Source organism: Hermetia illucens, chromosome 2 (genome assembly GCF_905115235.1).
Source record: "Hermetia illucens chromosome 2, iHerIll2.2.curated.20191125, whole genome shotgun sequence".
Lineage (NCBI taxonomy): Eukaryota > Metazoa > Arthropoda > Insecta > Diptera > Stratiomyidae > Hermetia > Hermetia illucens.
Genome location: NC_051850.1, coordinates 26,737,456 through 26,759,448, shown reverse-complemented (window position 1 = coordinate 26,759,448; position 21,993 = coordinate 26,737,456). Strand labels below are relative to the sequence as shown.

The 21,993-nt window shown below is 44.2% G+C and overlaps 1 protein-coding gene across 2 annotated transcripts; it reads left to right on the top strand.

Annotated features, from left to right (window-relative positions):
• The first annotated feature begins 35 nt into the window (after window positions 1-35).
• Window positions 36-18,623, top strand: LOC119649362 (F-box/WD repeat-containing protein 4). Of its 2 annotated transcripts, none has more exons than XM_038051476.1 (3): window positions 36-405; window positions 17,547-18,113; window positions 18,175-18,623. In XM_038051476.1, exons 1-3 carry the CDS (start codon window positions 209-211, stop codon window positions 18,605-18,607), a joined length of 1,197 nt encoding a protein of 398 aa, XP_037907404.1. In that variant the 5' UTR covers window positions 36-208; the 3' UTR covers window positions 18,608-18,623. The 2 variants fall into 2 exon arrangements, with proteins under 2 accessions (XP_037907404.1, XP_037907403.1); XM_038051475.1 differs by having other exon boundaries at window positions 17,535-18,113.
• The last annotated feature ends 3,370 nt before the right edge of the window (window positions 18,624-21,993 follow it).

Here is a 21,993-nt window from a genome sequence, read left to right as displayed (position 1 = left end):
TTTCTACGAGTGTTAGGTTATGGGCGCACATTTGTCAACTTAGTTTACTGCCTGCCATCAGTCGTTTTATAAGTTCAAACAAATTGGATATGGTTTAGTTTTGCTTGCAGTGATCCTTTGATCGAGGGGGCTACATTAAGGGCTTGGCCATTAAAGGCCGTGAAGCTTGCTTTTATTGGAGGTGTCCATTCTGACAAAATATTGTACAATGTCGCCGGTCGGATTCTGTGATTTAAACGTTTATGTTGTGCTGAAGATACTCGACTACTGCGATGAGTCGGACATCGAAAATCTGTATTTTACTTGCTCGAAGCTGCAGGACATCATCGAGCACAGTATTTACTATAGGCGCAGTCTTGATTTGATAATGACCGGACATAAAGGCAATTCTGCTAATTGTAAGAGGTAATTTTAGATACTTTAAATTGAAAATTTTTCATAATTCTTGGTTTGGAAGGAATACTGTCTTCTATGTTTCATTTTTCACTTCAATACTATAAATTGCAATATTTATTAGTAGCAGACGGCTTGAAGGATCCTGTGGTTGTTGGTAAGCACGAATGCTAAAGTATGTTTCATAATGATGGAATTGGTGAAGATTAATCATTCGAGTGCATCTGCAACAGTGCTACGGATGTGACCATCAATCGCCTTACAAACTAGTTTGGGAAGAGTTGCAATGCCGTTTTGACCTTTTGCTCCACCCTTTCTTTCTTCTGCTCTCCTCTCAATCCAATGTTTAAAGCAGACAAGGACGATAATCAGATCAATCGTCAGCACAGAAATGAACGACGTATTTTTATGAATCATCATCATCAACGGCGCAACAACCGGTATCCGATCTAGGCCTGCCTTAATAAGGAACTCCAGACATCCCGGTTTTGCGTTGAGGTCCACCAATTCGATATCCCTAAAAGCTGTCTGGCGTCCTGACCTAGGCCATCGCTCCATCTTAAGCAGGGTCTGCATCGTCTTCTTTTTCTACCATAGATATTGCCCTTATAGACTTTCCGGGCTGGATCATCCTCATCATCATACGGATTAAGTGACCCGCCCATCGTAACCTATCGAGCCGGATTTTGTCCACAATCTGACGGTCATGGTATTGCTCATAGATTTCGTCATTGTGTAGGCTACGGAAAGGATTCTTCTCTCGAACGCAGCCAAGAGTTCGCCATTTTTCTTGCTAAGAACCCAAGTTTCCGAGGAATACATGAGGACTGGTAAGATCATAGTCTTGTACAGTAAGAGCTTTGACCCTATGGTGAGACGTTTCGAGCGGAACAGTCTTTGTAAGCTGAAATAGGCTCTGTTGGCTCAAAACAACCGTGCGCGGATTTCATCATCGTAGTTGTTATCGGTTGTGATTTTCGACCCTAGATAGGAGAAATTGTCAACGGTCTCAAAGTTGTATTCTCCTATCCTTATTCTTCTTCGTGTTTGACCAGTGCGGTTTGATGTTGTTGGTTGATTCGTCTTCGGTACTGACGTTGCCACCATATATTTTGTCTTGCCTTCATTGATGTGCAGCCCAAGATCTTGCGCCGCCTGCTCGGTCTGGATGAAGTTTGAACGTCTCGGGTGGTTCTTCCCATGATGTCGATATCGTCAGCATAGGCCAGTAGTTGAGTGGACTTAAGGAGGATCGTACCTCTTGCATTTACATCAGCATCACGGATCACTTTCTCGAGGGCCAGGTTAAAGAGGACGCATGATAGCGCATCTCCTTGTCGTAGACCGTTGTTGATGTCGCATGGTCTTGAGAGTGATCTTGTTGCTTTTATCTGGCCTCGCACATTGGTCAGGGTTAGCCTAGTCAGTCTTATTAATTTCGTCGGGATACCGAATTCTCTCATGGCCGTGTACAATTTTACCCTGGCTATGCTATCATAGGCGGCTTTAAAGTCGATGAACAGTGGTGCAACTGTTGTCCATATTCCAATAGTTTTTCCATCGCTTGCCGCACAGAGAAAATCTGATCTGTTGCTGATTTGCCTGGAGTGAAGCCTCTTTGATATGGGCCAATGATGTTCTGGGCGTATGGGGCTATCCGGCCTAGCAAGATAGTGGAGAATATCTTATAGATGGTACTCAGCAACGTGATACCTCTATAATTGCTGCACTGTGTGATATCTCCCTTTTTTGGTATGAGACAGATAATGCCTCGTTGCCAATCGTCAGGCATTGATTCGCTGTCCCATACCTTGAGCACAAATTGATGAACCACTTGGTGTAACTGGTCGCCTCCATATTTAACCAATTCAGCTGTAATTCCATCGGCTGCTGGCGACTTATGATTTTTTAGCCGATGAATTGCACGGACTGTTTCTCCTAAACTTGGTGGTGGCAGTATTTGTCCGTCGTCTTCAGTTGGCGGGACCTCCAACTCGTCGATGTTCTCGTTGTTCAGTAGCTCATCAAAGTACTACCCATCGCTCCAATATGCCCATTCTGTCGGAAGTCAGATTTTCCTCTTTGTCTCGGCAGGATGAGCTTCGAGGTGTATAAGGCTTCATCCTGCTGACTTGTTGGTAAAACTTCCGCGCCTGGTGCGGTTGCTCCTTGTACTTTTCTAGTTCACAAACTTGTTGGTTCTTTCAGGCTTCCTTTTTCCGTCTGTGAAGTCGCTTCTCCGCTCGACGGAGTTCGTGATAAGTCTCTGCGCGTGCCCGCGTTCTTTGAGAATGCAACATGACTCGGTATGCGGCATTCTTCCGTTCCGTTGCAGGCTTACATTCATCGTCAAACCAGCCGTTCCGACTCCTTTTGCGGCTGGGGTCAAGTATGTTTGTGGCCGTATCCATGATAACGTTCTTCAGGTAATTGTGAAGATCATTTGTTGATGCTTCATCTCCAGGTCCTCTGTTGACTGCGGTTATTGCGGCATCCATTTCCATCTTATAGGTGTCGCGGAGGGTTGTGTTGTGGATGGCTTCAGTGTTCACTCTTACCTGATTGTCAGAGGGGATTCTAGGAGGTATTGTTATTCGAGCTCGGAGCATCATACCAACGAGGTAGCGATCCGAGGCTATATTGGCCCCCCTATATGTTCTGACATTCATCAAGGCTGAGAGGTGGCGGCGTTCGATCAACACGTGGTCAATTTGGTTGAAAGTGGTCCCGTCTGGAGAGGCCCACATATGTTTGTGGACCGCTTTCCGCGCAAACCAGGTACTTCCAACAACCATTTCGTGTGACCCTGCTAATTGAATAGTCGGCAGTCCGTTATCATTTGTTTTTTCGTGTAAGCTATGGGAGCCAACGTATCGCCTGAATACTGGCTCCTTCCCTACTTGGCTGTTAAAATCCCCAAGTATGATTTTGATATCATATCTGGGACAGGCTTTGAGGGTTCGTTCTACTGCCTCGTAGAAGGTATCCTTCTCCGAATCTGCAGTCTCCTCTGTAGGGGCATGAACGTTTATGAGGCTTATATTTCTAAACTTGCCTCGCAAGCGCAGAGTGCATAGCCGTTCGCTTATGTTTTCAAAGCCGATAACAGCAGGTTTAATTTTTTGGCTGGCTAAGAAACCTACTCCGAGCACATGGTTTACTGGATGACCGCTATAATATATGGTGTAGCGGCTCTTCTCCAGGAAACCGGTCCCTGTCCATCGCATCTCTTGCAACGCTGTTATATCAGCCCTATATTGGGACAGGGTATCGGCTAGCTGCTCATCAGCTTCATCTCTGTACAGGGAGCGCACGTTCCATGAGAAAATGCGCAAATTGTTTTTCCGTTGTCGTTGCCGGGTCCGTCGTTTTGAAATCCGTCCTGTCCGAGGCTCCTGTGGTGGCTTCGTAACAAGTTGTTTTCCGTGTAGGGTTGTCAGCCCTACCCAACCCCCAACCTGGAGGACCAGTTGGTACAATTTGTCCCGTTTTTAGGCGCGGGAGACTCGCCTTCATCCTTTTCCGTCTGCAGCTTTTCATTAAGAAAGAGCTCCCAGCGGTCACCACGTGGAGGTGGAGATAGGGTTTGGTAGTAGAGCTGTTGGTGTTGGTTCAGCAGGCATTTCCCAGGTTTTATGCTCCATCGTGGGTACCAATCAATCGATGAATATCGAATCAAAGGTGAAGCAGCTAAATCGTCCTTAATTGATGTTTGTGCATTAGACACTGAGCCACATATGCTCCAAAAGTCGAATAGAAAGTGGTTACTAAGTGAACAGGTTCTCTTTCAATCCAAAGCAAAGTTATTTTCGCTTCACCCAGGCTACATGGCTCGTATTATTACGTATTAACGACAATTTATTACTCATATTCTTAGAAAGTCCTTAATAGTTTTCGAAATAGGATGTCTCTGCTGGTTACCAAACGCATTTTGGAAGCATTCACCGAAATGCCGCTTTCTGTAAAGTTGAATCATTTCAGGGCCCATTTCAGACGATGAAAAAGAAAAAATCCGGTAGAGCTATATCTGTGCTGAAGGAGGGCAGGTGACAACGCCTTACCAGCGCATTGGAAGGGCGGAGTTTTCACGAACTGGCGATGTTTTTTCGCATGCACGTACCGAACATTTCCGCATAAAATTGTGCATCCACGGTTTACTCAGTAGGTAGACCAGAAGTGTGATTTTCACCTAGGATTTTCTTATCCAGGATTTTTTCAGGCCAGGAGATTTGATTGTGTGCGTTTCCGAACCTCCGGCAATCAAAATAATTTGAATTCTCTCGAACGTTTGTTGCAAACGATTCTGTTCGTTACTTAAAATTCTTTGGACAAAGTTCGTGCCAAATTTTCAACGATGACCTCAGGGATCGTCAACGATCCTTAACGGGTCGCTTACGATGCGGGGAGTGGAGTGGCGTCCCCGAGGTGCCCGAGCAATTAGTTTTGCTCCCCTAGCTGGCATAATACCTGCGTCCTAGGTAGTAGCCTCGAGAAAGTTTCTCGGTGAAGAGCGAACTGCTAATAACCGATACACGCCGGGACACACTGGCAGTCCCCGGAGCCGTCGGCAACTCCTTGTCGACGTCGATGGGGTGATGTGAGCTTAGCTCTGCCAAGGTGGTAGTTGTGGCGTGTATCAGGAGCCAGCCCCTTCGGGAATTTGTTCGGGTAGTGTGCATTGAATCGGTATTAGTAGACCGCGTTGCCCGGAGCGAGTACTGATCCGTCCGTGAGTTTCGGGATCAGCTAATCGTAGATTAGGCCTGGGGTAGGGGCTTTGCTCCCGAGGGTATACCCGTTCCTTACTATTGCGGCCCGCTGCCTTGCACACGATGCGCTAATAAACAACTTAAATGGAGAATAAAAACAAACCAAACGAGGAGATAGTGGAAGTGGAGAGTGAGCTGGCTGCGTTTACTCGCAGCACGAAAATGCGCCGTTCGTCCCAGCGTCCAGCGAAGGACGCAAACAAAGGCTGAAATACCCGACGAGACATTGGGACGCGCAAACGGAGAGAAGGACTCGCAAAGTGATGCGGCACCCGCAACGTAGTCAGGAACCCAGACCATACCACGCAGTGCTATAATTGCGGAAAAAGGCACAGTGGAAACTGTGGAAACTAATCAAATAGTTTCGAATATAAGCCGAGAGGGAGCACTGTCGACTACTCTGGCGCAAGCTGAAGAGGAACGGCTTATTAAGAAACGCGCGGCAGTTGTGAAGCACATGCGATCAGCGCCGTTCCTCCAGTAAAACCTCGGTAAGGGGGTGAAAAACGGGCTAATGGAACTGGAGGAGCTCCTGGACAGGATTTCATATTATAGGCGGACATGGAAAGTAGGAGAAAATCCGCAGGAAGCAGAAACAACCGCGGTTCCCGATGAAAACACTACGAGTACCAAACGGATCGCTGACAGCCCATTGCAGAGCGAACTTGGGAAAAAACGAAAGGAGGAAGTAACATCTGAGGAAGACTTCACTTCTACTCTCCAGGGCTCAAAAGAAGAAGGCGAAGAGGAAGAAGAGACAACAACACGCCGCACCATCAGAAAAACCTCTGCCTAAAATTAAGGCGGATACGAAGGACGGGGCCAGCTTTACTTAGTAAGCCGACGGAAGGCAAGACTTTTGCGGAAGTCCTCAGCGAAATCCGTTACAAGATTAAACCCGAAGATAACGGAACAGAAGTGTCTTCCATTCGTAAAATAAAGGGTGGTGGAGTCCTAGTCGAACTAGGCCCGAAGACAATAAATAAAGTTACTTTCTATGAAGCAGTCAAGGGGCTTCTGGGAGAAAAAGCTTTGATTTCCAGCCTGAAACCTACGTGTTCTTTGGAAATCCGAAACCTTGACCGTCTCACAGAAAAGAACAAAGTAGAAGAGGCCATCAAATTCGAATGTCCGGAGGTAACCAATGTCCGGATTGGTATCACCTCAGCGAACTCCCGAGGCCAAAAACTCACTGTGGTGGAAGTTGCCGAACAATCCGCGAGGAAGCTTCTAAACAGCGGGAAAATTAGAATTGGTTGGGTAGTGTGTAGGATACGTATCCGGGCCGCCCCAACTAAATATTACAGATGTTTGGATTATGGGCACATATCTGCAAACTGTCGGGGACCTGGCAGAAGGACAACGTGCCGTAAATGCGGTCAGGCAAGCCATAAAGCGAACACTTGCAATGAAAATGAAAGCTGCGTCCTAAGCAGGGACTGTGGCGCGACTGATGAGAACGTTGCGCACACTGCGGGCTCGGGGCGGTGTCCAGTATTCAGAGCAGAATTGGTAAGAGCTAGGACACGATCCTACAAATCAATATGCACCGGAGTGCAACCGCTCACGAGTTGCTAGCGCAGTTCGCTGCGGAGGCTAAAGCTGATTTAGTGCTGATCAGTGAGCAGTACCAAAACAAGGGCCCAGTTTCATGGGATCCTGACATATCAGGTTTCGCTGCCATCTGGGTTCGGGACGGTACCCTCCTTAAGGATCTTAGCCAAGGCCGAGGGGACGGCTTTGTTTGGATTCGGTGTTCAGGGATAACGTTTTTTAGTGTCGAATGAGATGATGCCGGATTTTTGACGGCGGCTTGATGCTTTGAAGGACGCTATCTTAGGCACAGATGGGCGGATCCTGGTCGGGGGTGACTTCAATGCTAGGCCACTTGAATTGGGTATGCCTCACACAGAGTCCAGAGGGAAACGAATTCTGGAAATGGCGGCGAGGAGAGGACTGGAAGTTTTAAACACCGGATCCACCCCAGCGTTCCGGCGCTCGGGCTGCGAGGCAAGCATTCCAGACGTAACCTTCGCGTCGGAATCACTAGTGTCGCTGGTGGACGGGTGGGGAGATCTGGAAGACTTCTCGGCAAGCGAACCTTCGAAGTCGTGGACACAAACTCTCGGTGTGCGCAACTCCGGGGATCTTTTTGTATGGAACGTCGCGAAAGTGAACACCGCAAACAGGTGGTGCCGCGCTGGAGGGTACCCCTGGGGGCGGTGGAGCCGTAGCTGACACTGTCGTAAATTCAGTTATGAACCTGATAACGACGGTCTGCGGAGCTTCCATGCCCAGGAGGGCATCGAAACGTGGCAGACCTTCCATGTATTGGTGGACAGTGGAAATCGCAGAGCTCCGGAAGGAGTGTCACAGGCTCCGCCGCTTAACACCACGTCTAAGCGACCGAGAGGAGGCATGTACCACAATGACGGAGTACAAATCAGCCAAAACGAGACTACGCAGCGCAATAAACAAGAGCAAAGCTCGCTGCTGGCAAAATCTGGTCGACGAGGTGAATGGGGACCCGTGAGGACTCGGTTACAAACTGGTAACCCGGAAAATCGGGGCTCTACGGAAACCCTATTCACTTAAGGCCGAGCAGATGGACCGTATTGTAAGGGCACTATTCCCTGCGCACCCCGTATGAGATGATGACGTCGACAAATATCTGCGTCTATGCTAGATGAATGTTTATGTTTGTTTCAGACATCAGACAGACAATTGTCTGTATTTGCTTCAAATAAAAGAGAGACAGATGTCAATTTTTTGTCCCATTTGAAAAGAATGAAGTAAGCCGGCCTAAGAATGAAATAAGCCGGCCCTCTAAGAAAAGCTGAAGAAATTGCAAGAGAAGCCGGTGTTTTCTTTGAAAGCAAACAAAGGGAATATACCAGTGATAGTGAAAATCAAATTACAACGCAGCAATGTTGGAAAAGCTTCGGACGCACAGAAATTTATGTTTTACGATTAAAATTGAAAACGGTGCAGAACTCCCATTTTTGGATATGAAAATTATTTGTGGAGAAAAGGGGATCCTCTTTGACATTCATAGGAAAACTCGAACAATTCCAGAAAGTTCAAACCACTCCCGTCCTTATCAAATGGCATCTTATATGCAATGCTCCACAGATTTTTTCAGTGTAGAAGGACTAATAAAGGAGAAGGAATACATCATCGATGCTCGAACTAAAAACGGTTTCCAACTATCAGACATTTATCAGACATGAGGAAGAAAGCGAAACACCAAGCAGTGCTGGCGCTGTCGTCCCTCAACAACATCGCAATGAAGAGAAGAATAGAAGTCACATTCGGCGGCTCTGTCAGAAGCATATACACCAAATAAAATCAGACTAGAATCCCCCAAGACCACAAATTGAAACACGAATTTCGCGGAGTATACAAATTAACTGTAAGAAGGATCACATAGGACAAACCAGAAGATCGGTAACGGTACACTCGGGAGATCAGAGAGAAACAGAAAAAGTCAGGAAAAATAAAAGGAAGAGGACATTTCTGAAGTTGATGGTAGCACGACAGATCATAGAGGAAGGACATAGCATCACATCGGGGACCGTGTACATAGTAAAAAAATTCAAGAATAGTAGAAAGGTAGATGTGCAAGAGAGCCTGGTAATTTTACGTGAACCAGAGGGAAATAGATTAAATTATGGCATGCACAATATTCAGCCAAAGCTGCTCAGAGGGGTGGCAAATGATACAGATTTATTGTTACCATTATGTTGCTGGAGTCAAATCACTCCATCGGTAACTTTAATTTGGCGCTTATTTGCAAGAATGCGGTCGACTTCCACTAAACTCATGCGCTTTTTTCGAATCGTATTATTGTTTCATTTTAGGGCTCAGAAGGTTAAATTGATTGTTATCTAAAACCAAGCCCGCTAGCGCATATATATGTACATTATGCCATTCTTCCAAACTATTCACTATGTCAAGGTGTTTCTTCCAATTAACTTTGGATGGTAGGATAAAGGCAGTTCTCTTCACAACCTACGTGTCGTATGATTCAGGTACGTGGAAGAACATAGAAATGGCTCTTCAAACTAATCGCTAGCTTTCGACAATAAAATTATATCTTTCATTAATTTGACTGAACAGAGACACCAATATTTGAAATTATGTATACATATATTCCAACAAAAATCTTTTTACAAAGTCCATCCATTCGAGATGTAAACATTGAAAAGTAAAATGGATCGCGTGTACTGTGAGTCTATATTTTTCTTATTTAATTACTGATAGGACTTTGATTCTTTCCGGTAGTCTTTATAATTTAATTAATGCAATTTCATTGATAAGGAATGAGACAAACCCATGACCTAGTCCAGATCTCGAACTAGGAGTACGGTCTTTCATGCAGATCGATAAATCGACTCGGGATCTTTGCTTCGCCAATAATTAAACATTTTTCGCTATAAGCCATACTAATACTACTTTCCGCAAAATAGATTCTAGATCTAATTGTAATTTTAAATCATGCAAATTTCCGGAATCACAAATATACGAGCAGATAATCAGCAATTTCTGGTAAGACTTTCTACTTGAGACTGACAAGGCGCCAGATAGTTTTTAGATTCTGAATGGACGTTTGATGCTTATGTTGACGATAATCCATGTTATGAATGCATCATACAATTGATATTTGTAATTGCCTTCTTGTAGGCGGGCGGGAGAGGAATCAGAGTATTGATTAAGTGAGGCAATAGAAATCACTCAGAGGAAACGTGAATAAACAATTTTTTTTTGAAGGAAATAAAGTAAATATTTTGAATTAGAAAAACGTAAAAGCAATGGAATGATATAATATTGAACACTCGTGCGACAATGATCATATAAGTGAATAATAAACGAATGAAGACGTGAGTTTGGGGTGGTAACTTGTCTAGGATCATATGTTGTGGTCCCATACCATACCATCTGTTGATGTATTGTATTTATGTCCTATCAAAGTTCGCTTACGTGACTTGTCACGGCCTATTCGCTGGGCTTAGGATATACCCGGCTAGTGCATCTGGTCAAGTCGTTTTTCTAGATTTGTTATTCTCCAGGTAGTATACTCCCCATCGTGCAAGTGTGGGGCGGTCTAGTATGATATGAAAAGCCATCTTATTCTCCTCACTGCAAAGTTTGCGTATTGGGACTGCATTGTAGATACCTATAGCAGATGCTTCCGAAGAGAGAAGTGAGCAGTTATTGGACCTATAAATATCTTTATTTTGATTTTATTCATTTCCAAAATGTTGTCTGTTTTGGTTCCTCGTCCATTCTCTAGTATGAATTTACTTCACCTTCATTATATGGTTTTCCAGAATATGCATTTTAGCACGCGTGTGCTTCATCTTTAGGTTCTCTTAACGCTGTTCTGAGTCTTAATGAACAAATTATTCAAGGAGCATAGACACGATACCCATAACGTGAAATTAAAAAACATCGACAACAAAAATAGCAATTATAAAATCTACATACACGGTCACCATACAGAGTCAAAATTTCAGATTTCACATGCATGGAAACATGTTTTGTTTACGTTACGGTGACCGGCTAGTTGCTACATATATATGCTGTTCCGCATGCAAACCCATGTCATTAATAATGGTGGTTGGTGTTTACGATTTTAGATTTGTTATTTATGTTGTGTGTACTATGGGATAGTGCGGGTACACTACATTCGTTTCCCAGGTGACTGTCATTTCAGGCCATCCAATCTTCCGTAATTATTAAGGTCTTAACTTTGGAATCTTGGCAACATGAAATCGCTGTATCTGTTTGACATAGATACCCAAATGCCATTCGTTTGGAGTCTGAATGCGGTAAGGCTTTTCTGTAGCTTACCCGTTTCCATCCAAGGTAGAAGGTAGGCATCTGCAACGGCGTCCCCAGGGTCACGTGGGTGTACTTTTTATTTCACTCGTAATACGGGAACAGGTGAGTGTTTGTGGCCGGGATAAATCTTTGGCAACTTCCAACTGCTCTTGCTTTAGCCATTATATATTTTATAATGAGGTAGAAATCTTCAAAAGGCCTTAGCCTGAAAACGTCAGAATGGGAGATTTTAACCCACTAAACTCACTTCCGACTCCCCTTCCTGCCCCGTGGGACCTTGAAGTATTACCTCACATGGCGGCGTTAGCTCACTTTAGCTAGATCTCATTTCTTCTTATGCGCGGCGTTCGTAACCGCGCCTTCCGGACCTCTTCCGCTTTTCGCGGTTTGCCCTGGATGGCTGCGGTCATAGATCATCCTGGCATGCTAACATTCTTCGCAGACGGTGACAAATTTAAACCGGTATAAATATTGACGAGATCCTCTATGACCTGTGAGAAACTGGGTGGGATTATAATTGATCACTCCATAATTGCTCTTCAGCCATTCCCCGATGTTAGGAATCAACCTGTGTGTCCAACGGATTCCCTCGGATATATATATATTTATGCCGCTATGCCGTCCACACCCGGAGCTTAACTGTCGCCTATTCTACTGCATATCTTCAATAGTTTCTCTGCTGACCGGTGGAATTGGCGTCACATTCAGAGGTCACTTGAAGGTGGCAGTGATCTCCTGTTGATAGGGGTATGATTTTCGACGATCTTCTTCTATTGGCGATTGAACATATACTAGACATCGATGCTTCATATGCTTTGGCGATGTACTACATTATATGGAGAGCTCTATTCATGGAGGTGCTCGTCTTGTTAGACTCTCCATGAATGTTTGCTGTTCTTTCGCTTTTGCAGATCATCCTTCTTTCGATTTTGACTTTCGGCGTGTGGGTCTTCTGCCTCTGCTTCCTCCATAGTTCAAAGGTGATAGCCTGGCTGCAAATATCAGATCTATAATTGCTGCTTGCAAATGTCAGATCTATAATTGAACCAGACTCATTTACCGATATGGGTTTGACCACCAACTTCTGTGCTGCCTCCCCTGATAGTGGGGTGTGTGAAGTGGCATTGTGGCCGTTTAAGTACAGCCACACGGTTTTCTCAGAATCACGATGGAGTCTTCTTCAAATTCCTCCAACTTGAATTGGTTTTTCAAGGCAGTGCAGATTTCTTCTCTGGACGTCACCTCATCGAGATCCTTGCTGATATTTTCGCCTAGGTCTCTTAGGTCGGGATCAGCTTGAACTGTTTCAGTATCACTGCAGACAATTCGCTCCTTTGGTTTCTTCTTCCTTTTTTTATTAACGACCTTGGTCTATCCACCGTTGTTATTTCCCCTGCGTTTCGCTTCGATAGCCGAGGTTCCCACTTGGGGCATGTTTTTCCCCTTCCTAGCTGTTAGTTCCGTTTGTTTAACTGGTTTCCGTGCTTTGTCTCGCATCCTTTTATTTGGCTGTAAAGAGATGACCGAGCGATTTCGCGCAACTTGGGTCGCCTCTGACACTGTTGGGGCAGCAGGTCTCGGCTTTTCCTTATGTCTTCTTTCTTCCTACTGCGACCTATTATAAAGCTCCCTAATGGTTCTCATCATGTTCTTAATGACTTTGTGCACGTTGTGCTTGTCCTTGATGAACTCGGACAGTTTTTTTTTATTTTAGCTCTAAGTTGCATGAGGTAGTTCGTCCGGGTGAGGGCTCGGTTCTCGATAATTATCGGTCTGGAGAACCTCTTGAACAAGGAAAAACTATCCTAACCTTGTTTGTGGACGCCCCTTTTTCTAAAGGTAGTTCCACTGCTTAATAAATACGTGTCAAGTTTCGTGTAGATCTGCCAACTCATTTGTAAATTTATATCCGTTGAAATTGACCTGCAAGGCATTTTTTACTAAGTAAATATCGTGTACATCTTGAAAGATGAAGCATAAAAACAAATTCGTGAATGGTTATTAAAAGTGTATAAGGGCTCTTCGCCTTCATTTAGAACAGTAGAAAGATGGATCGGGGAATTAGTTTAATGTCGTCGTACAATTGTTGAAGAAGATCCACACAGAGAACATCTAAAAATTCAAGTCGTAGCGAAAATAGAAGATATGGGTTTAGGTCGATTTACTGGTATAGTAGAAGCCCTAGGGATTTCATTAGGCAATGTTAACAGTTTTTTGGCTGAAGATTTACCCTTCCAGAGCTTTGTGTTCAATGGGTACCTTATTTGCTAATAACGCATTCTCAGTAACATTTCGAGCGTTTAAGAAAAGGTAAAACAGATTGCATCTTTTCGTCACTATGCCCCAACAAGTCGGGAAACCGAAAGCTGGACGCTTCAGGTACGAAAGGTTTTGTGTATTTCTTAGTACGTAGCACGTAATATATCCATATATTATGTGGGAATATCCACTTTCGGATGATATTGATATTCATAGTCTTGAATTTGCAAAGAAGCGACAATTTTGACGTATTATAACTTTGTTAGTAATAGTGCGATTTCCACCAAACTTGGTAGGATCATGCTCTATATTATACCCTATATTGTTGCGAAATTTCGTGGTCCTAGCATGAATTTAAGGGGGGTTCTGCAGCGAATTACTAAAAATTATAGTAATATACTATTATTAACTTTATTTATGTAGATATCAGTGTGGAAGGTATTTCGGAGCCCAGGCACTATATAGTGGCAGCCTCTTGATTTTTTTCAGATTTTTCGGTTGAGTAGTTTCTAAGAATGGCCCCCGTAAAGGAATGGTCACTTTCAACCACCCGCACTCCCCACCTTTCCAACAAATGTGAAAACTAAGACCAGCTTCGAAAAGTACTAACCGAGACCTTTAATTTGATACCCTACATGACTATATTTGATGAAAAAAAAAATTATGGGGACCCCCCCTTAAATTCGACGTAAGAGGATGTAACTCACTGTATGTGTGAGCGTTCACAGTTCCCACCTTTTTACCAAATTTGGTGTCAATCGCTGTAACCGTTTCCGAGAAAAATGCGTGTGATGGACAGACAGACAGACAGACAGACAGACGGACAGACAGACAGACAGACAGACGGTAAACCGATTTTAATAAGGTTTTGTGTTTACACAAAACCTTAAAAATGGTTCTACCGGAATGATTCTAAGGAGTGGTGTGAGTCCCGTACTGAGTTAGGGTCCAGTTTTTCGGATTCCTAGTTCAGGGAGAGAATCCATAGATTAGGAGGAGATCAGTGGAATAAGTGTATTGAAGTTCAGAGAGAACTTAATGAATAATTCAAAAATATTTCAAGCCAAATCGTGTTTTTCTTATCGAACGACAATGCTTATTGTTATTGTGTCACCTAGTAGTTATTATAGCACGAGGTAATGAGAAAATTAATCAAGAAACTATTCAATCAATGTTTTGACATCAAGCATGTCAGAGACTTGCATGCATATTGGAAGTAAAAATTAGCATATATAACGATCTAAGTATGATACTCTTGTTAGTTTGGTTCGACGAATTGGAGTTCAAGGTGCGGAATGCATCAGAATTTAAATGAAAGTCGGACCAACGTCCTTGAACAAAAAAAGGAAGTAACCGCAAGGATCAGCCATATTGGATATTTATCGCAGATCTTTTGTATTCTTCACAAAGACCTTGGCCAGACATTGCGTCTTCCGTTGCGAAGTTAGTGCAACCCTAGACGAAGCATTTAAAAGTAGTCCACAGATCTGATAGCCTTTCCTGATGCAGATTATGCAACTTCTATATTGGATTGAAAGAAAGTCAATGGCTACCTGGTGATATTAGTCGGTTCCAATGTATTTCGGAGACTTGTGAATCAGACGTCTGTAGCTTTGAGTACAATGGAGGCAGCCTTAGTTGTGTGACTAAAAGAATTGTTGAAATCAATCAATTTTAACCAGTTGGTCCGAGGTCCAAGATTGATTTGGTGAGGTAGTCAAGTTTGCCGAACAAAAGTATCATAGAACGAAACATATCTCACTCGAGAAAATGTTATTGATGGAACCCTTCAACCGAAATACGTTAAGATGCACGAGCGTTCTGTGGATCCTCTAACGAAACCATCTGGCATTTTATTCGAGAGACATTCTGGGTAGATATTGTAAAAAAGAAAATCGTATGGTATGAGTTACTAGATGGAATGATAACTTCACTTAGAAAGGTGCGATTACTCCCACCTTTTCCATTTAGTTCAGTAGTCTCTCGTGTACCCCAGCATGATAAAGTCATGGGTCTGTTACGCTTTACCGGCTCGACCCAGTTCGTACATATTTCCATGTATCGGAGTTATTTGTTGTATTTACCGCGCTCCAATTTGCATACGATCTCAGCATCTACTCCATAGATAATGGGGTCCGATAATTACGTTTAGGGGGTGTCATTTAACCTCCTTCTTTCAACTGCGAATCTGGGACATTGGAAAATAACATGCCTTGGATCCTCGGGTGTAATGATGCATCCGGGCCAATCTGTGAACTCGTCCAATCCGAAGCGATGCAAGTACTTCCTGTATCCACTGTGTTCCGTAAACAACTGGTAATTCAATTCTCTGTGTTTTCGTTCGATCTATATCTCAATACACGAGATCAGTGTATAGGTCCAGCAGCCTCTTCTGGAAGCACTCTACCGTTGCTGCCATGTCCAGTAAAACTCCTTCCTGATGGCTTTTCGGAAGTACACAGCCACATCTGCCCTCTTTCTCCTGACAGAGAGTGTGCCTCCTTCGCTAGAAGATTTAACACACACTGCCTCACCGGCTACTGTTCTATATGTGCTTCAAATCCACCTCTGCGATAAGCAGCCGGCGACTAAATTTTGTCCCTCTGATGCATTTTCTCGCGCATAGTCCAGGTGCCCATTGAAGCTCAAGTTATCATCAATCATTACTTCCAGGTATCTAATGATCAGTTTTGAAAAGACCACGTGGATTTTAGCAGTCAATTTCAGGCCATCCTTGTCGCTAACGAGATACTGTGGTAAATGAGACCGACGATCAAGCCTAGCCTTCTTTCTCGGAAGGTAGGCGTGGAACAAACGTTGATTAGCACGATGTCCAGCTCCGCAAAGATTTCAAGAAGGATTTGTCTCCTGACGTTCGTCACTCGGTTTCTCCAGTACAACGCCCTTGCGTTGAAATCGCCGGCAATAATGTTAGGGCTGTGGTCTTTAGCGTCCAACAATACTCGTAAATTTCGTATAGATGGCATCAGTAGTATTCACTTTCAAAGTTTAGATTCAAAATGTATGGGACGTACCGAGTTTAGTAAATAAATATATCAAACAATGAAAAAGGGCATCATTTCTGCTGCTGGTTCTGCTATGAAATTAGGCCCATTAGTATTACCAGACCAACGATTGGCTCACTTTTGAACTATATAGCATAGGACACTCGAGAAGAAGTGTAGGAGGTTAGATAATCAAGTAATGAGACTGATTCCATAAAAACCGTATATTTAAAAATTGTTCTACAACTCTGCCCTCACCGTCAAAGTAGTCCTCTTGTGCAGCTATACAGCGATACCAGCGCGTTTTCCACTCTCCGTAATATTTCTGGAACGCTTCGACTGAGATGTCCGCGAGTACCTTCGTCATGGCCGGTTGGATATCCGTAATTGACTCAAAATGGGCTCCTTTAACCACCGATTTTGTTCCAAAAAATATGTCGCAGGGTGACATATTATATCGATCAAGCAGCGTGGGATCGTTTTCCTCTTGTTCCAAACAGTCTTCAGCGACGGTCATTCGATGCTGCTTTTGCTCCTCAGGAAGGTTCTTTGAAACCATCGCGCACAACTTTTGCATTCCGAAATCGTCTGTTAAAATTTGTCTGACTGTTTCACGGTTCATACCCAGTTCTGAGGCCAATATTCGAACGGCTAAACACCGATCTTCATGGATTAGGGCGCGCACATGGTGGACATTCGCGTCAGTCTGCACCTCGACTGGTCTCCCGCTTCGGGCCTCGTCTTCCACGCTTTTACGACCCTCCTTAAACTCTTCATGTCATCGAAACACCTGGGCAGGACTAAGAGCACTATCACCATGCACTTTTACAATTTTAGCGTACGTTGCCGAAGCTGCTTCGCCCAATCTGTCGCAAAATTTTATCGTGACGCGTTGCTCGTTTCTCCATTTTCGTGACGAGCACCACCAACACGTCTACTCAGCACGACACAGCAGGCGAACTAAACAAGCTAGAGCGATGGTGAATATATCAATGGAGAGGGGAAGGATGCCAGGAAGTTGCAGGTTTACCACAAGCGCGGCAATCAAATCAATCTCATTACTTAATTGTCTAACCTCGTATGTATCTTATCTATTCTTGACAGAGTTCAATAAATCGAGTCCCATCAATTTTGCTTACAATTGAATAATTCAACATCAGTTCTTTTACTCCTTTTAATTATTTATCAAAGTTGAATTTTCCTTCATCAAAGCTATTTCTTTATCTTCTTCTAATGTTCCATCTAAACCACCGCAACTATTCAGATCTTTCACCAGGTACTCTTACCGGGAACGAATCAAAATGAACGAGAACTGGATCAACGGGCGCTACAGAGAGTTAGTGCTTTTCCACCATAGAAAATGGTATCCTTCCAAAGTGCTACTTGAATCTGATCTCTTCTACATGTCGCACGCCGGTGCAATACGTGTGCACAAAAGAACTAGAAATGAAGCAGTTGACAGGAGGTATTTGTGCGAATTGAGTTCGTTGGAGGAGTCAGACATATCGCATTTCACGAAGAAAGGCAACACCATTTTTGCGGGCCGTGTTTGCGGAAGCTGTTTCATATATGAAGACAATTACCTCACCGAGCAACGATTGCACGGAATTAAGGAGTACCTGACGTGCGTTGATTTCATCGATTCAACGTTCATTACAAGCACGGATAAAACTACAAAACTCTGGTCAAAATCAATTGAGCTGGGTTTGATTAATTTTGAATTAGTTAAAGACTTCAAAGAGCCATACAAATGCCTTCGAATATCTGAAAGTGGGGATAAAATCGCGTGCGGGATGTACACTGACTTTGGAAGGAGAGCTCTGCGGGAGATCGACATTGAGACGTAAGAAGGATAATTCACATTTGAAAGAGTTTGAGGCTTATTTCTACTATCTCTCTTACAGTGGAACCAAGCGAATATTCGACTCCAACACGCTGTCGATTTATGATTTACGGTACAAGGATGAAAATACCATACTTACAGCCAATTTCGACACAACGTTTCGCATGTTTGATCGTAGGACGAACCGTGATGAAATTATATGGATGGATCCGTACGATGCGTCGTTTTATTGCCTGGAATACGACGGATTGTATGGTGTTGTGTGTGGGATGAAGCATTTCTGTCGTGTGAATCTCTACGATATTCGAGTACCGAGGAAATTCATGCAAATGTACTTTCCGGCCTTGCGAAGGAGCCAGGGCTCACCAGTGTATAGTGTTACCTGTGATAGTCGTTACTTGTTTGTTGTAACCGATCATAATTTAAGAGTATTAGACTTCAAAGCTGATTGGGCGACTGTTCGCGATTATAGGAATATTTTTGTTAATATTTGAATAAAGGCGTTTTGAAAGAGAATTGTTGAGTTTTGGGAATCATCATAATCAACGGCGCAACAACCGGTATCCGGTCTAGACCTGCCTTAATAAGGAACTCCAGACATCCCGGTTTTGCGCGGAGGTCCACCAATTCGATATCCCTAAAAGCTGTCTGGCGTCCTGACCTACGCCATCGTTCCATCTCAGGCAGGGTTTGCCTAGTCTTCTTTTGCTACCATAGATATTGCCCTTATAGACTTTCCGGGCTGGATCATCCTCACCCATACGGATTAGGTGACCTGCCCACCGCAATTTGTTGAGCCGGATTTTATCCACGACCAAACGGTCATGGTATCGCTCATAGATTTCGTCCTTGTGGACTGGCAAGATCATTGTCTTGTACAGTAAGAGCTTTGACCCTATGGTGAGACGTTTCGAGCATTTTTGTACGCTGAAATAGGTTCTGTTGGCTGACAACAATCGTGCCAGGATTTGATCATCGTAGCTGTTATCGGTTGTGATTTTCGACCCTAGATACGAGAAATTATCAACGGTCTCAAAGTTGTATTCTCCTATCCTCATTCTTGCTGTTTAACCAGTGCGGTTTGATGTTGTTGGTTGGTTGGTTTGCGGTGCTGACGTTGCCACCGTATACTTTGTCTTGCCTTCATTGATGTGCAGCCCAAGATCTCGCACCGCCTACTCGATCTGGATGAAGGCAGTTTGTACGTCTCGGGTGGTTCTTCCCATAATGTCGATATCGTCAGCATAGGCCAGTAGTTGGGTGGACTTAAAGAGGATTGTACCTCTTGCATTTACCTCAGCATCACGGATCATTTTCTGGAGGGTCAGGTTAAAGAGGACGCATGATAGGGCATCCCCTTGTCGTAGACCGTTGTTGATGTCGTATAGTCTTGAGGGTGATCCTGCTGCTTTTATCTGGCCTGCACATTGGTCAGGGTCAGCCTAGTCAATTTCGTCGGGATATCGAATTCTCCCATGGCCGTGTACAGTTTTACCCTGGCTATGCTATCATACGCGGCCTTAAAGTCGATGAATAGATGGTGCAACTGTTGTCCATATTCCAACAGTTTTTCCATCGCTTCCCGCAGAGAGAGTCTAATCTGTTGCTGATTTGTCTGGAGTGAAGCCTCTTTGGTATGGGCCAATGATGTTCTGGGCGTATGGGACTATCCGGCCTAGCAAGATAGAGGAGAATATCTTAAAGATAGTACTTAGCAACGTGATACCTTTATAATTGCTGCACTGTTTGATATCTCCCTTTTTTGGTATGATACAGAGAATGCCTTTTTGCCAGTTGTCAGGCATTGATTCACTGTCCCACACTTTGAGCACAAGTTGATAAACCAATTGGTGTAGCTGGTTACCTCCATATTTAACTTATGATTTTTAAGCCGATGAATTGCACGGAATGTTTCTCCTATACTTGGTGGTGGCAGTATTTGTCCGTCGTCTTCAGTTGACGGGACGTCCAACTCGTTGATGTTCTGGTTGTTCAGTAGCTCATCAAAGTACTGAACCCATCGCTCCAATATGCCCATTCTATCGGAAATCAGATTTCCCTCTTTGTCTCGGCAGGTTGAGCATCGAGGTGTATAAGGGTTCATCCTGCTGACTTGTTGGTAAAACTTCCGCGCCTGGTGCGGTTGCTCCCTGTACTTTTTGAGTTCACAGACTTGTTGGTTCTCCCAGGCTTCCTTTTTCCGTCTGTGAAGTCGCTTCTCCGCTCGACGGAGTTCGTGATAAGTCTCTGCGCGTGCCTGCGTTTTTTGAGAATGCAACATTACTCGGTACGCAGCATTCTTCCGTTCCGTTGCTAGCTTACATTCATTGTCAAACCAGCCATTCCGAATTTTTTGCGGCTGGGGTCAAGTATGTTTGTGGCCGTATCAATGATAAAGTTTTTCAGGTGGTTGTGGAGATCATTTGTTGATGCTTCATCTCCAGGACCTCTGTTGACTGCGATTATTGCGGCATCCATTTCCCTCTTATATGTGCCGCGGAGGGCTGTGTTATGGATGGCTTCAGTATTCACTCTCACCTGATTCTCAGAGGGGATTGTAGATGGTGTCGTAATTCGAGCTCGAAGCACCATGCCAACGAGATAGTGGTCCGAGTCTATATTGGCCCCCCCCCCCCTATATGTTCTGACATTCATCAAGGCTGAGAGGTGGCGGCGTTCAATCAGTACGTGGTCAATTTGATTGGAAGTGGTCCCGTCTGAAGAGGCCCGGGTATGTTTGTGAACCGCTTTCCCCGCAAACCAGGTACTTCGAACAACCGTTTTGTGGGACACTGCTAACTGGATAATGCGCAATCCGTTATCATTGGTATCACTATGGAAACTCTGAGAGCCGACATATCGTCTGAATACGGACTCCATCCCTACTGGACTGTTGAAATCCCCCAGTATGATTTTTATATCATACTTGGAACAGGCTTCGAGGGTCCGCTCAACTGCCTCGTAGAAGGTATCCTTCTCCGACTCTGCAGTCTCCTCTGTAGGGGCGTGAACGTTTACGAGGCTTATATTTCTAAACTTGCCTCGCAACGCAGAGTGCATAGCCTTTCGCTTATATTTTCAAAGCCGATAACAGCAGGTTTCATTTTTTGGCTGACTAAGAAACCTACTCCGAGCACATGGTTTACCGGATGGCCGCTATAATATATATGGTGTAGCGGCTCTTCTCCAGGAAACCGGTCCCTATCCATCGCATCTCTTGTAACGCTGTTGCATCAGCCTTATATTGGGGCAGGGTATCGGCTAGCTGCTCAGCAGCATTCTGTACGGGGAGCGCACGTTCCATGAGAAAATGCGCAAATCATTAATCCGTTGTTGTTGCCGGGTTCGTCGTTGTAAAATCCATCCTGTCCGAGCTTCCTTTCGTGGCTTCGTAACATCGGTTTTCCGTGTAGGATTGTCACCACGTGGAGGTGGAGATAGGGTTCGGTAGTACAGCTGTTGGTGTTGGTTCAGCAGGCGTTTCCCAGGTTTTATGCTCCATCGTGGATACCAATCCACGTATTCACGTACCAATCCACGTATAGCGTTACCTGTGATAGTCGTTACTTGTTTGTTGTAATCATAATTTAAGAGTATTAGACTGAAGCTGATTGGACGACTGTTCGCCATTATAGGAATATTTTTGTTAATATTTCAATAAAGGCGTTTTGAAAGAGAATTGTTGAGCTTTGGGAATGGATTTTATTTTAAAACAGCCGACTCAGAGGCTATATCCGCTCCGGTCGTAAATTTTTTATTGCAAATCATTCTACTGGCTGCGGTTTCGATTGTTATAGTATACGAGGGCAACAACCGCGATGAGCTAGATATTTGTGGTGGGAAATAATAACAAAACAAATACAAGATAAAACGTGCTTCC

What these genes read in the sequence shown, in the direction of transcription:
- LOC119649362 (XM_038051475.1), top strand. Translation starts at nt 209, where the DNA reads ATGTCGCCGGTCGGATTCTGTGATTTAAACGTTTATGTTGTGCTGAAG. An exon ending in AATTCTGCTAATTGTAAGAG is followed by an intron (nt 406 to 17,534) that starts GTAATTTTAGAT and finishes GCAACTATTCAG; the next exon opens with ATCTTTCACCAGGTACTCTT. An exon ending in CGGGAGATCGACATTGAGAC is followed by an intron (nt 18,114 to 18,174) that starts GTAAGAAGGATA and finishes TCTCTCTTACAG; the next exon opens with TGGAACCAAGCGAATATTCG.